Source organism: Aythya ferina (genome assembly GCF_964211825.1).
Source record: "Aythya ferina genome assembly, chromosome: 15".
Lineage (NCBI taxonomy): Eukaryota > Metazoa > Chordata > Aves > Anseriformes > Anatidae > Aythya > Aythya ferina.
This window is the reverse complement of record NC_140314.1, coordinates 14,510,408-14,526,599: the sequence shown is the minus strand read 5'-3', so window position 1 is coordinate 14,526,599 and position 16,192 is coordinate 14,510,408. Positions and strand designations below refer to the sequence as shown.

The window sequence follows — 16,192 nt, the reverse complement described above, 5'->3', positions numbered from 1 at the left end:
CCTTTTACTAGACTCCACTTCAATCCAACGCCTCTATCTCCTACCCAACCTGAGCAGTGCAGGGGACTGGGAAATGGGAGGTTTTAGTCAGCTTGTAAGAGAGCCTCTCTCCTGCTCCTTCCTTCTTATACATTCCTGTTGCTCCAGTGTGGGCTGTCCCTGGGCTGCAGCTTCCTACAGGACATACCAACCTGCTCTTGGGTGAAGTGTTCCACAGGCTTGCAGAAATACCTCCTCATGCAGGCCAACCCTGTGGCCTGCCTCTCTGCTACCAAAACATTGCCTCATAAACCAAATACATGTAGGGTAATATTCTATTTTAAAGTAGTCAGTGTGAGGCAGAATTAGATGATCACTTAACAGTTGAAGTGATCCATGATTCAAACTAGCATTTCCATGTCATATAAATCTGAACAATTGTGAAGACCTTGTATCCGTTTTTACTTAGAACCTCAGTTTTTCAATACCAGTATTTTTTTCTGGAATTAATCAACCTTGCATATGTTTAGTATTTCTGTAGCTGTATTTATAGAACTTAATGGTAGTGGAGGTAATTAGTTCTGAAATATAGTTCTGAAGCAATTCTTCTGTGCTGCCACTGCTAATTTTAAAGGATGAGCTCTAGAGCTAGTGAATAGGCATTAAAAATAGTTTTCTTAAATACTCTTTTTTTTTAGTTCAAAAGAACTAAAACAGTACTTCTGTATTCCTGTTGTGCACTGATTTATCATCACTGTTTCTCAGCGATCATCATGGGGAACTTCAGAACTTCAAGAGCAGAGAACGAATTGTCACTGGAATGTGGCATGATAGTGACATTAGATACTCTCTTTAGTTGAGGTATTTGGGGGGCTCATTTTTCAGTAACCTCTTACAAATTTCTTTCTGAACTATATAACCACTAGGATTTGGATTTTTATTTTTTAAAAACTATTATAAATAAACAATCGTCTTTATTGTAATTTTGTGCTGTGTATATACAGCTGCCTATTATTGAAAATAATCTTGAGTTATACATTATGCATAAAAGTTTTAGACTTGCTTTAGTAAGTGCTAATTTAATACAGTGTACAACAACACTGATCTGTGTAGCATCTTTTTGATGTGGAGGCTGAGTTTGTCCTCTTACATAAAGGAATGAGAAATCCTGTCCAGAAGATACATGATTATTTAAAAAATTGAGTCCTTGCCCTTGGAATAAATATGCCTTTAAAAAAAAAAAGTATTATTTGCAAAAAAAACTGGCTATATGAAATTCTTGATAAAACCCTCTGTCTGCAGTAACCTTTGTATCATTTGTATATGATCTCATAAGACTCCTGTGTTGTTCACGATTGTGTTACTCTACCTCTCACGGTCACGTTGAATGTTTTACTTCTTACATGCAAACAACTGTGAGGAAAACACAATATTTTAAAATAATTAGAATATCAGAATTGAAATATAGGTACACTACAATGTAAATAACAGTTTTTCTGAAAACTAACAATGTAGACCAGGTTTGCCATATTCTGCTCTTACAGAATCATGGAAGAAAAAAACCAACATAAGTAAATCTCTGACCTTAACTGAAGCTGATGAAGCTGATGGCAGACTCTGATTTAAGTGGAGCCAGATTTTCATATGTTATTATTCTATAACAAACTCTCATCATTGTTAAAGTATAATGCAGTTTATATGCATGTATGTGTACTTGTCATTTTCTCAAGTGAATCTGACTTAAACAAGTACCAGTTCATCCCTGTGGGGTTTGGCCATTGACCTCAATGGATCAGTTATACTTCTGACATGAAAATTCTTGTTGAAATTGCAAAACAGCTTAGGCTAGCAACTTGATGATAAGTATTATTCCCAGATACTAGTATTCTCAACTTGAAAATATTGTTGTGAAAAGCCTATCGTGTGCTTTCATATTTAGCTCTCAAAACAACTTGGGTTGATTCTTATATTAGAAATACCTCTTTCTAGTTGCAGAACTACCAACTAAAAATAAAATTGCTGGACTTATACAATGTGTGTAATTGGTAGGCCATTGTTGTATAGTTTCAGTTTTATTTAGTATAATCATTTAAACCATCGTTGTCATATTGTGTCATTTATCCTGAAGGGTTTACAATCTGAAATTTGTACTATTTACACTGAGAATTTGTGTTCGCTATAATGTAGAAATCTTTGGGTAAACTGTTAATTGCAACATAACAATTCTATGTTTTTTGAAGATAAGTAGTACTAATATATCCAGACAGAACTTCAGGGTAGCTGATAATTACAGGCATGTTTGCCAAAGTTGTAAAATGATAGTGAGAAGGCTTAGCCCTTTTCTTATAAGAATGGGATTGGCATTCTTACTAGACCTGTTGTCAGTATCAGAAATGTGCATCAACGCAGTGCATATGAACATTCTCATCTGTGTGTACACTTAGCTATTGAGATTTGAAACAAGTGGTAGAATACCATCAGAATAATTATTTCACCATATAAAATTAGGCTTTTTTTTTTTTTTTTTTTTTTTTTTTTTTTTTTTCCCATCTAAGTGATGACATTTACCACTTTGTTTCAGAAGGCTGACATAATTACAGGACAAGAAAGTAGTATTTCAGGAAATAACATTTGGTAAATGTAATGAAACTGTTCTCAGGATTAGCCCACTGAAAATTTTTATAGAAAAAAAAAATGCTGCAAATGTTGCAAATGTGTGGATTCTTAAAAGATTAAAGTAAAAAACCACGACCTTGCCGGATGTATTTTCCAATTCTGCCGTGCTTTACCTCTGCTTGACTAAGCATTTGGCATACTTTACAAAGATGCAATACTCAGTACAGTTCCACTTCTGATAATTGCTACCAACCTCCTTAACCAATGTGAAGAGTGCCTTCTTTTCCCCCTCCCTTTGTTTTTGTGACAAGACTAACCTCAGCTGTGCAGGGGTTGGTGGCATTTGCATGTGGAAATGCACTAATATGGATGTTTTTCTTTGTGTGTGCATCCTTGCAGTGTTGTATACCAGGATGGATTTTATGGTGCAGACATTTATGTAAGTATTCATTGATGTGCATGCTGTCCTTGTACATTACCAGAGTCATTCTTTTTACAAGTTTGCTGCCTAGTTTGACTCTGTTTTGTCTATTTACCATCCCTTGCCTGTCAGAAAGAATTGAGAAGAGTATCTCTCACATTGGAAGACCATTCTGTTCATTACATCTATCATTGTTCAGTGGAGCTGAATTAACTCTTTAATCAAATGTTGAATAAATGCAAAAAGATGTGAAAAATGTGTGTGTATGTGTGCGTGGAAGAGTGTCTCCTTTCAAAATTAAATACTAAGAAAACTTAAAAACAAAGTAGAAACACTTTCCTGCCAACCTCAAAAGCACTATTAAAAAATAAAAAGGTAAATTGAATATTAATACCCAAGGTATGAAAATGCAATATGGAGAGAGATAGACCAAGTAAGACTTCTCAAATCCAGGCATTATTTGGTAGATGTGTGTACCATGATATTGCTTAAAAACCCACATATTTAAATTTAAACAAAATAGAGATTGCTTATGATGTAAGAAGTATTTATATTTGTTAGTAAGTATTGATAGCCCTGGATAGTAATTACCTACTTCACATTAAAATGTATATAACTCATTGGTCACTAATTTCATTTTAAATAATATATTTTTAAAATTTTCTTACCAATATTGAAATTTTTACCTTGAATGTATGTGAAGAGGCTACCTACATCTGAGTATACAAGAAGTTTCGGATGGTTGAGGCTGAATTTCAGTCTTCTAAAATAATTCTTGCACCCTGTTTTTACAGTTAAAAAAAAAAAAAAAGTGGATATAAAATACGTTACCAATAGAACTGTAATCTTTCACATCTGTTATTATTTTGATAAAGCAATGTGGTTACAAAGTTACAATTATCTTTACTTCAGCAGACTACTTGCTATATCCTAATTGTGCTTATGTTTTACCATCTCTGTTGAGTTACAAAGAGATGGATGAGGTGACATTGGTATGAACATTAAAAAAATACTAGATCATTGTAGGAAACATTCCTTGTATTTATTACCAGTAATCTCTTAAAGCTATTTCCAAAGGAACAGATCTTTTTCTATTAGGTTTTATTTGAAAGAAAAACAATTTGAAATTATGCAAGCAGTAGCCATTCTTTTTCTGATGGGGTAAAAGGCTGATACTCATTTGAAGATTCATTTGTGTAGTTTGAGAATACATTTAAAATGAATTAGCACAGTTTAAAATTCTCTATGTACTTAGTGATTTTATCAGTAACATATTGTTACTGACACATGAGAATCACACATTTGCCAAAGGCTTACTCAAGTGTAGTATGCTGGTTTAGTCTCACCTAAACACTTTACTGTTGAATTTTTTGAGGCATATTTCAGGTATGTTGTACAGTGTTGAATTTCTTCGTGTAATTTCCAGTTTTCATATTTGTGTATAATGTCAAAAGAATGTGTCATCCATTTTGCTTAGTTTACCAACCTGAAAGCTGATAAGACATCTTCCTCAAGATTGGTTAATGGGATTGAATATGTAAGAATTATATGTTTGTGTAACAGTTCATAGTATGTTTTGGAGCCGACTGCTGCTTTTGGTGCTTGACAATTATTTTATTTTAAGGTGACCTTTTTCCTCTCATATTCTTGAATATTTTGGTTCAGAAACAGAACCAAACAGAAACAGAATGTTGTTTCACTAAGGAAGATGCTGGAGAAATTAGAAATTTCTAGTTTAGCTTCAGATTTGTTGTCTGGGATACTTGTGCATTAGAAAATGTAGTAACTGTACTGGTGCATTGGTTTTCACTCAGTTGCAGCCTTGTATTTCTGATTACATTTCTTAATTCTCTCATGTAACAGAATGTTTACTTGTACAGAATGTTTACTTGTACAGAACTTAATCTAATTTCAAAAATACTGTGAAAATTTGGTTATGTTTTATGATGTTCAAAGCTTCTTAGTTTATAATTCATTTTTCTTCACATTTTTATTTCTTGCAACCAAAACATTTTGATGAAAAGAAAGAGAAAGAACTGGCAGAAGTCAAAAGAAAATGTATTATAAACAGTATTTTTTAGTATAACAGTTTCCAGCAGAGCAAGTTATTTATTAAATCCCAGTTGGATATAATAAAGTTCTACTTAACTTTTCACTTTAATTACAGAGCTGAAGTTTTGTGAAAGAACAAATATTTTGTTGAAAAATTAGAAAGAAATAAAATTTGAAGTATACAGGTTCTAAGCGCATAGAAGAGAATAGGAATACAAAAATACAGTCTAAAACAGAAAATCCAGACCCGTGACTATATGTAATACAATATATTCTGTATTTCACACAGTTATATGTGAAATGTAATAATGCCTCTGAAATAACTGAGCTACTGAATTCATTTTTAAACGTGCCTTTATGTAGGAAAAATAAAGGAGATGATTAGGAAGAAAGGAAGACCTTTTAAAATTAAGTATTGATTCACAAAGAGAAAAAGTCATTAAAAGAGAATTAAGGTTGCCTCCCAGCAAATATAGAAGTTCCTTTGATGAAGATTGACACCTGTGAAAATAAGAAAATACAGTTCACAAAATGAAAACAAAATAGTTTCACAAAATGAAAACAAAATAGTAACAGATGAAAAAATATGCAGTTAAGATAATAGCTATGCACTATTGCTCTGCTTTATTTCAAATCTGTGGGTTTTGTTGTTGTTGCTCTTTTTTTTTTTTTTTTTTTTTGTCATGAAGAATGTTTTCAGATGTCAGTCTTCAATCCACAACTTCAAACTCTCTCATCACCAGCTTCAGAAGTGGTGATGCAGTACTGACCATGTACATTAGTCAGTTTTATTGCTCACTGTAAGATTTTCTGACCCGTTCTCCAGATTCTGGACCTGTAGTACTGCAGCTGGTGTGGGTCCAAGGCAATTCATAAGTACACAGGTAGATAAGGTAGAGTTGTGTTTTTTTGTGTGTGTGTTTTTTTTTTTGTGTGTGTTTTTTTTTTTTTTTTTTCCAAGTTACTGATCCAGAATAAGGCATACTTTATGAGCAGAGGAATGGAAAGATATTATCAACACTTACTGCCATCTCCGTAGCTCAGAGGTCAGATGGTATTGAGGTTGTAGGTATCTGCGTTCCTAGCAGAAAGGAGACATTTTGATTAAAACTGTATCAATTATCTAAGCAATATTCCCATGATACTGGATGGGAGTCTACTGATGCCCAAAAGGCACTGTTCTAATGTGAAAAACAGGGATATGTAGTTAACATCAGAGTCTTAATTTTAAGTACTTTTAAGTCTTTAATTTTAAGTGTTTTGTAAAGGTGCAGTGGGTAGTTCCTCCTAATGCTCCATACACTAGAATGCTCCATGGTACCTTTTAAAAAGTTGTGAGATCTAATGAGGACATGTCTTTTCATCTCTCTCTGGTCTATTTGTGATATAAACGCTATATTCAAAACAGTGCTAGATTACTCTTGATGATTGTAGTGGATTAGAATTAATACAGGTGCTGCCAATTTGGATATATTACCAAGAACTTTTCTGAGGACACAGATAGGTCTGGGAGTACACTGTAAGCCCAGAAATAGCACAAAACTTTCAAGTAGGCCTGTCTCAGAAGTTGAGCTATCAAAAATAAGACATTTTATTTTAGTTCTCCCAATGTTTTACTCTATGAGCAGAGCAAATACTGTGTAAACCACGATATCAGTATGATTGGAGAATGAGGAAATGATCACTTCTGCTCTTTATTTCTGAAAGGGTCCATATAATTTGTTTTATTTTTTGCTTTTAACTAATAAAGCAGATATAATTCTCAATACTATAACACATTTTGAACCTTGATTTATTTATGTTCACAAACTTGTAGTGAAAGGAATTATAGGAAATGAAAATTGAGGAAAAAGTATTCTCAACATTAATATAGAAAATTAACTATGTTAGTAATTGGAAAAACTAATGAAAAAATAGGCATCATTTAGTCATCCAATAAACACTGTCAGATGCACAAAAAAAAGTGCATCCTTCTTTCCATCCTTCCTTCCTTCACTCAGTTAAATCATTGCATTTCTCTATAGAGCATTATTGCAGGAGCCTGTGTATGGCAATAATTTACCACAAGTATGACATGCCAACTGATGGAAAAAAAAAATCACTAGGCTGAATGCAGACTGTTGTAAAATCATACTATTCCACAAATTATTCAGTGAGAATATGGATTCTGTGTGCATAAATGTTAATAGGCTATGAGGATTGAACCACAAAATCGCACATATTCTTCATGTCCCATGTAATACAACGGTAATTGCTGTAATTGTCCCATTCAATATTTTATGACAGTGCGATATTTGTCATATTTGGACTGCATTTCTATATTTGGACTGCATTTCTATATTTGGACTGCATTTCTATATTTGGACTGCAATTCTATTAATTTCCCCTATATTCAGAATTTTAGACAACTTAAGCTGCAGTAGTACTGTGTGGTCATTCCTTTGGAAGTAGAAGAGGCAGATAAGGCAGTAGACATTTTTAATTTTTTTTAGCTGAATTTATTATTTTGTTTGAATTTTCAAAAAGTCAAGCATAACAGGTACTTTCTGAAAATAAAGAGAATAAAAATAAAGAGAAAATAAAACCACAAAGCATTTCTAAAACCTAGCAACTGCAAATTGTTTTTTATTATGTATATATTGGTATTTATTGGCATTTCAGTAATTATGATTTTTTTATATACTTTATTTTTCAATACAGTATAATGCATGCAGACAAATATTTACATATTTCTCTAGACATGCATATGTAACATGTATTACTACTGCCTATATGTAGTTTGTGTAGGGAATACTACTAGTTTAATGAATTTTACTTACATCTATAGTAATGGCTGAGATCAAAATTAAGACGAATTGTAAAGTAGAATGTGTCACGCAAGTTTAGAGCTCAGTGGTTTGAATCAGTTTTCCTTCCTGATTCCCAAGATAAAGCATATCTTCAAGTGTTTTGTTGTAATGATAAGTCACCTGAAGTAACTGATGAAAAATAATAAGATACCCACCAAATTTTTAGAACACAAAACCTGTAAAAATAATTTGCCTAAGAATGTTTTTACATATCATTATACCTCAGAAGGACAGGTTGAGGTTGGAAGAGACCTCTGGAAGACATGTTGTCCAACTTATTCCAGTGCTCAGTCACCTGGAGTGAAAAACAGGTTCCTGATGTTCAGAGGGAACCTCCTGTTTTTCAGTTTGTGCCCACTGCCTCTGGCCCTGGCACTGGGCACCACTGAAAAGAGCCTGGCTCTGTCCTCCTTGAATGTTCGCATAAGGTATCTCCAAACATTGATAAAATCTCTCTGAGCCTTCTCTTCTTCAGGCTGAATGGTCCTAGCTCTCAACCTCTCCTCACAGGAGAGGTGCTTCCACCCCTTAAACATCCTTGTGACCTTGCACTGGACTCTGTCCCGTATGTCCAGGTCTCTCTTGTGCTGGGGAGTCCAGAAATGGACATGGGACTCCAGGTGTGGCCTCATCTGGGCTGAAGGATCACCTCCCTCAATCTGTTGGCAACACACCTCCTACTGCAGCCTGGGATACAATTAGTTGTCTTTGCAGCAAGGACACATTGCTGGCTCATGGTTACCTTCATGTCCACCATGGTCTCCAGGTCCTTTTCTGACAAGCTGTTTTTCATCTCAGTTGCCCCCAGCAGATGCTGGTGCCTAGGGTTGTTCCTCCCCAGGTGCAGGACTTTGCACTTCCCCTTTGTGAACTTCACGAGGTTCCTGGCACTCCATTTCTCTGGCCTGTCCAGGTCCCTCTGGGGGCAGCACAGCCCTCTGGCACATCAGCCATTCCTCCCAGTATTTGTGTCATCAGCAAATTTGCTGAGGGAATGCTTGGCCTCATTATCCAGATTGCTAATGAGCAATATAATAGCTTATGTCAAAAATATGAAATCATGACATGGGCTCATAGAGAATTATGATCTCCCTGATATCCATAGCCATCCTGCAATTTATATCTTCAAAGAATTCAGGCAAATTTAATAACTTAGATCTCTCCATATTTTTATTTATTTAGACTCAATTTTTCCATGACTTTCACAAATTTAATTGTGATTGCTGAATCCACAGCAGCTTAATGAAGTTCAGAGTTGATCTTAATTGTTCAGCAGGATTTCCTTGATGAAAGCAAATCAAAATACAAGCACTCCCTCCGCCCCCCCCCCCCCAAAAAAAAAAAAAAAAGAAAGAGAAAAAAAAAAGCATCACATATTTAGGGAAAGCAGGTTTTGAGCAAGAAAAGGTCAGTCTTCACAGGCTCACCTATTTTAAATTGTACTTAAAGGAAAGAAAAACAATTCTAACAGAGCCTGTTTATCTGTAGATTTATGACCAGCCTGTATGTTCGTAAACGAACAACCTGTCTCGTTTTAGTCTGAAGCATTGATATTTCTGGTGGTAACCCATTTTCAATCCTTTACCGTCATGAGAATCAGTATGTGCATAGTTAGATTGAAAAGTTGTGGCCTCTTGCATTTGAATAAACGTTTTTAGAAATGGACTACTGGAACAATCATACATGTGCATGTGGCTAACAAAATCATGTCACACTGCAGAATGACTTTTAGTCTGACATACATTTTCAGGACTGGACGTTGAAAACAAGCTTGTCACGTTTAATATCATCTACATAATTTTACTATTTGTACTTCCTCATACCAGCACTCAAAACAAAACCAGCCAAATAAACAAACAAAACACACAGCCAAACCCCCACCACTGAAAACAGCACTATTTTTGGTACTGTAAAGAACAGGATGGGAGAAGAGAGAGCTGTGTAATCTGTCACCTTTTTCCTTGGAGCACAACCCAGGCCTCAGTCTCAGTGTTCACTGGTTCAGTTTGCACTTGGTGACATTAACTGACATCTGATTGCCTGTATGCACATACCTGCAAGCAATATGTGCCTATTATATATCTTTTGACAGTAATAGCCCGCTATTGGCTTATAAAAATCGAATGGTCTGAAATGAGAAAGTATTTCTTCTCAGTGCTGCTGCACATACGCACAGAAGCAGTTTGCTGCAAAAGAGACAGCATAAAAAGTATTATAGAAGCACCTGCCGTATTCTAGTGGTTGTGTGATACAATTGCTTCTGGCAGGGAACTGATCAGTAGAAGTAAACATACTTTTCCTTATGTGAGCTCTTGAAAAAGTCAGAAAGAATGTTTCTCAAGTGAGGTGACAATTCATAGACTGAAGTTCCTAAAGAGCTGTCAGTATATGTAGAACTTGTTTATTCTTAGGGTTATGTGGCGTTATCAGCTGAATGATTGGTTTCCATAACCATTCTGCTTCAAATTTTGTTTTTATTATTATTATTATTATTTGTAAAATCAAAATAGGGAACTCACAAAACTACCCAGTAAAAATCTACTCCTGTTACAGTAAGAGTTGATACGCTAACTTGCACTTCATGCTTCAGCATAATTTCTTGTATGAATGCAGTCTCCCCCCCCCAAAAAAAGGGGGGGGAGGAGGAGGAATCAATTCATTAAAATGATGTCTTTAGGAAAAGAACAAAATTTATTCAAAACTGAGTGACCAAATGCTTTCTTTCTCAACTCTTTGTTAAGGTGGGGGGAAGAGGAGGAGTGGATGCAGAGACCCATGTCCCTGGGGATTATAGGGTGGTGAATTCTAATTGGAACGTAAATCGTGTTTGTGTTATCTGTGGAGACTGGCCTCTGTTTGTTAATTGGCATGCTGAGATCATTTTGAAATGGTTGATATAACACCGTGGTCCATTGAACAGGAAGCTCTGCTGTTTTCACAGTTTGATAATCAATGCATCGCTGCACACAATTCCTTTCAAATGTGTGTTTGTTTGTCCTGTTTGCTTAATTGAACAGCTGCAATTACTGTTACATACAACTGAATGTTAATTCAGGGAAGAAGAGAATTTTCCTTCTTCATTATAATTTTATGCATAAATTGAAAACCTATATAACATTAAGTGTAAATTGAGTGCACTAATTCATAGGTTTAATCAACCAAGTATGATCAATCATATTTTGTACCAAAAAAAGAAAAAGAAAGAAAAAAGAAAAAAGAATTATTAGCAGAGTTTTTCTTTTAAGTTCAACATTGCTTTATTAATGTGCATATACCTCATTCATAAGAACAATCACTATTTGAAAATGTGGATGAATACAGTATTGTATTTAGAAAACTTATGTTGATGAATACAGTTCATTGCTTTCTCCACATTTCTGGAACAAATCTTAACAAGTTCATGGTGATAGATTTTGCTTAACAATTCACTTAAATATGTCACATGTATTTAACCCCTTAACTGAACTTACAGTATGGCAATAATATTCCGATCAGTTGCTGCTAAATTTTACAAAATATTATTTAAACTGCTGTAGCAAATCAGTTAGAATGTGAGTTTATGTTTTAGGGTGGTTATGCTGCCTACCGGTATGCCCAGCCTGCCACTGCCACTGCAGCTGCCTACAGTGACAGGTAAGATCTCATTTATCACTAATAAATATTTGACCAGTGGAAGATGAAGATGATTCTATAAATTTGCCTTGTTGAAGTCTCATAACTGTCTTGTTGCTCTGCAGATAACTGTGATATCTAAAGCAGGCTATTTTATTATAATCCATGAATAGCCATAAATTAAGAGATTTTAGGCCTTAATTGAGAATTGGGCATGAGACGTGCACATTCCCAGGTTGTAGATCATCCAGTTAAGGTCTGTGGCCCTTGTACGACACAGATAAATATATGTATGGCTTCATGATGGTCTGCTGCTAAAGATCATTATTTAACTTAGGAGTATTATTTCAGTTGATTTAGAAGCTGAACCTACTGAGTGCCCTCAATTCTCAATGACATTGTTTTAGTCATTGGAAATTGAGAATAAACTGCATCTAAGCTTGAATTATCCAAGGCAAAATGATATATTTTTTTTTCTATTTACTTTCTACACAGGCATTAGACTTTTTGAAATACTAAAAAGAAAAAAAAAAAAAAGTTCTACTTCTGCACTGTATTTGTAACCTCAAAATGTAAACCACATTGGTGAAAGTAATACCAGGAATAAAAGATCATTAAGATATGCATAAGAAAAACATGCAAAGACTTAACATCTATAAAAGTTATGTCATATACATTAACTCATCTTCTTGCAAGATGAAAATCAAGACCCCTTTCAAGTCAATGGCTAAATTGCTAAATTCTAATAGGAATATGGTTTTGTCAAATTGCTTAAAATTTGACAAAAATTTGCAGTGTGTGGACATGATTTTGTAATGAAAAGAAAGAATATCCTACCTGTTTTTCAGAAATTATACCTTTAGCAAAATCTACCACTAATACTTTTCAAGTATTTGAAGAATGTACAACTGTAAAAGGAGGATGTATATTGTGAAAGACAGATACGTGCATGTGCTTTGCTTCACGATTACAGTGAGAAGTAAGGTCACATTTCTCAAATCACTATAGAATAAATTTTTCCCTTGAAAACAAGAATGTAATTTCTTAATTCTTGATTTGAAATATTACTTTAGATGCTAAATTAGACATTGCTTTTAAAAGTTTCTTTTTCTTAAAGAAATAAACAGATTAAGAAATTTAAGTGAACTATTTCTTAGATTGAAGTGCTGTTCATGGATTCCGTAATTTTAGAATAAAGTATCATGGTATGAATGTTACAATGCTATGCATGCATATTTGCCTTTCAAAAGCTTACTCTGGGTAATGAAGATATATTTTTTAAAGTTATGTGAATAAAATAATTTGCATGTGTGGCTGAGGCATGCTGTGTCAGACAGGTAAGCAAGTTTCTTTCTATTACTCTTGTATCAGTAATATCAACTAGATGCTGCTATTTATACTATGTCCGTGATGTACTATTTCTACTTAGGGTAACCTACAAGGTGAAGTGCTACTCAGTAGATTCATTTCATTTCCACAAAGGTGTGTTAGCATGTTGCAGCTCTAGGATTATTCTCTGATTTTATAGTGCAACAGAATTCCTGATTTTAAAAGCTTATTAAGCTGAAAGGACAAAATTAAAAATAACCTCTCGTGGTTATTCATTTTTTTGCCAGATATCATTAAAATGTCCCTGGGTCATTTTATAGGGTGTTTACTCCTATGAATAAATGAATTTCTGAAAATCTATACATTATATAGAGAAAGTGAACAATATCAATATGACTTTTAATTATGAATTATGAATTAGTGTATCTTCTCATAAACCAAATGCTGTAAGGTAAAATGTCAGTTGATCACATATTGTACGGATAGAAAGTCCTCAAACATCATGAAGAATTATGCTGACAAAAAATAAAGGACTTGTTTAAGAAGAAGATAGTTATTTTAAATGTTGTTAAGGAAGCTTGAGATGGTGTCAGTAGCAATGCAGTTGTTACAACCCTTAATTATTTTTTTTCCAAAAAGTTTAATTTTCAGATACACATTGTATATAATTAGAATTGTCATAACCTGTCTGTTGCATAATTTTAAATATCTTAAAAGAATTATAGATCTTCTGGATATTTTTTTAATTTAACTTTTTAAATGTGATTACCCATCATCTTCGAACTGCTTCCCCAAAATGAATGTGGTTTCTTGTACTGATTACAAATATCACAAATGAATTTTATGGGAGAATCTTAAAACTAACATAGAGAACAAAAGAAATAGCAATCTGCTCAAATATTTCTTTGCATATATGAAACTATATGCAAACATGGATACCTCTGATTACTCACAACCTAATTTTACTTACATAATTTTACTAATTTTTCATTCATTTTTTAATGAATTCAATGTAGTAAATTTTATGAATCATTAATATCGCAAACTCTAAAATTCAGAAAAACAGTTCAGTACAATTGCTTGTACATTTTCATCTCAGTGTGATAGTCACCTGCTTTTGCCTGACAATATTAAAAACTCCATATCTGATAATATATACTGCTCCTTTTCAATGTTGATTTGATCTATTTATTTTCATTTCAAATTAAACATACTTATTGTCTATGTTTAAACAATGCATAGGAAAACAAAGTGACAGCCAATGAGTGAAGCAGTGACAGATTATGAAAATATATTTTAAAAAGCTTTATTCTTTTTAACTAATAATATACATGATGAATGTTACAGAATCACACAGAATTTTCTAGGTTGGAAGAGACCTCAAGGTCATCAAGTCCAACCTCCAACCTAACGCTAACAGCCCTCCACTAAACCATATCCCTAAGCTCTACATCTAAGCGTCTTTGTTGGTATCCCATATTTGACATGCTTCTTAAATCAGGATATAAAAAGAGGAAATCTTTAAATTGGAGACATATTTTTGTAAATTAAATATAAAGGTTAACAGAAAGGTTTCTATTAATCAAAATCAATACACCAAGTCAATGGTTAATGATCACTGTAACAGAGCTCTATTTTGAAGAAATGCAATGGTATCCTTGTTTGTCAGAGTTGGAAATATTGCTGGAAATAGGCAAAGAAAAGATATATAAGGGGCAATTAGTTGGCAATGGAATCCTCATGAAATAAATCAAAGCAGAACTGTGAGTTTGATAAGAAAATCAGGTACTCCTAAAAATAATTTTAAAACTGAAGTAGGCCTCACAGGTTTCTCCAGTGATTTCTTAGCATTGGAAAATAAAAACACACACACAGAGAAAAAAATAAACAGAAGATGTAGTTTGTTTTTATGAAGCAGTATAATCATCAAATACAACTTCAAAAAACTTACATTGGATTTTTACACTGTGTGATCTCTCACTATGATAAATTGCACTTAAGGATATGGAGATCTTTGATAAATTAGATCAAAAAAAAATATTTTATAACTTTCCAATATTTAAAATATTTTTGATAAAATGCCTAATCCTTGTAGCTGATAAAAGGGGACTGCTGGTCTACAAGTATTCTTCACTGTTCTGGAGCTTTAATTCCCAAGCATTTCAAACAGAGCGCTTGGAAAAAAATAATTATAATGATGTGAAAAAGACACTAAATCAGATGTCAGCAAAATGTTAGTACAGCTTTTACTAATCTTTTGTGTAAAATTTTAAAAAGTATAAATAAGCAATATAGTTTTAAAATTTGTATCAAAGTCTGAAGTAAGAGAAACTAGCAAAGTCATCGGCTTTTATATTTATGAGGTAGAACAAGCCAAAGCATGGCAGTGGGGTGTATTGTCATTTTGTCATTGCATGTTCACTTGATGTTGCTAGTACGTCTGTAATGCTGTATTGGATTTGACGGATCCATCACATAGCTCAGTGAATGGCTTGCTTGAATTAAGCCTATGGGCAGACTTATTTACATCAATTGGCTATTGGTTTTGTGTTTTATGATTTGATTATTGCATCTTTCATAAGAGTAAGAAAAATGTTCCTTTCTTGCATATTAACTTTGTCAGCAATATTTATGAAAGTTTATATGGTACTATAATAAAACAAAACCCCAATGATAATGAACTTTCCTTGCCAGTAAGGCAGAGTGTTTTCACTTGTACTGCTTGCTAACCCTGTAATACTTAATAATTGTGTGTTTATATATGTATGGTTATGTATTCATATATATACACACATTCCCCATCCATCACCCGCTCACAAACACACACACAGATGTTTGCACATGCAAACACAAACACATACACACACACACACGTATTTCCAGATGTATTTTGCTCTGAAATCACTTCCATTTTTTAAAAATACATATTAAATACAATACAATTAAAATATCACTATAAACAATGAGAAGAGATCCCTCATCACTGGAAGCAGACTTTTTTTTTTTTTTTTTTTAACAGTAAGATATATTCCAAAAAATTTTACAAATATTTTGTAGTTTAAAAGGTGTATATATATATATATAATATATATATATATATATATATATATTTGCTGTCAGTTTGTGTTACATGTTCTGTGGTCATACATTGGATTTTGTGCAAAATTTGAGACAGGTGATTTTATTATATGTAAGTTGTGCATCTTCCAGATCTGAAATTTTACTCCCTTTAAAATCCTGATATTCCAGAAGTTTACATTTTTAATATACTTACATGGAGTATTTATTTTTGTCAAAGTACTGTTGTCTACAGTGATACAAATTAATATATTTT

The 16,192-nt window shown here is 33.4% G+C and overlaps 1 protein-coding gene across 50 annotated transcripts in view; it reads left to right on the top strand.

The window, feature by feature from the left end:
• Positions 1-16,192, top strand: part of RBFOX1 (RNA binding fox-1 homolog 1) — an 873,300-nt gene that overhangs the window by 830,608 nt on the left and 26,500 nt on the right. For all 50 annotated transcript variants that reach the window (XM_084536908.1, XM_084536919.1, XM_084536930.1 and 47 more), the window contains 2 exons: positions 2,995-3,034; positions 11,486-11,550. In XM_084536908.1, the coding sequence (XP_084393034.1) occupies positions 2,995-3,034; positions 11,486-11,550 (105 nt within the window). The remainder of the gene's footprint in view (positions 1-2,994; positions 3,035-11,485; positions 11,551-16,192) is intronic.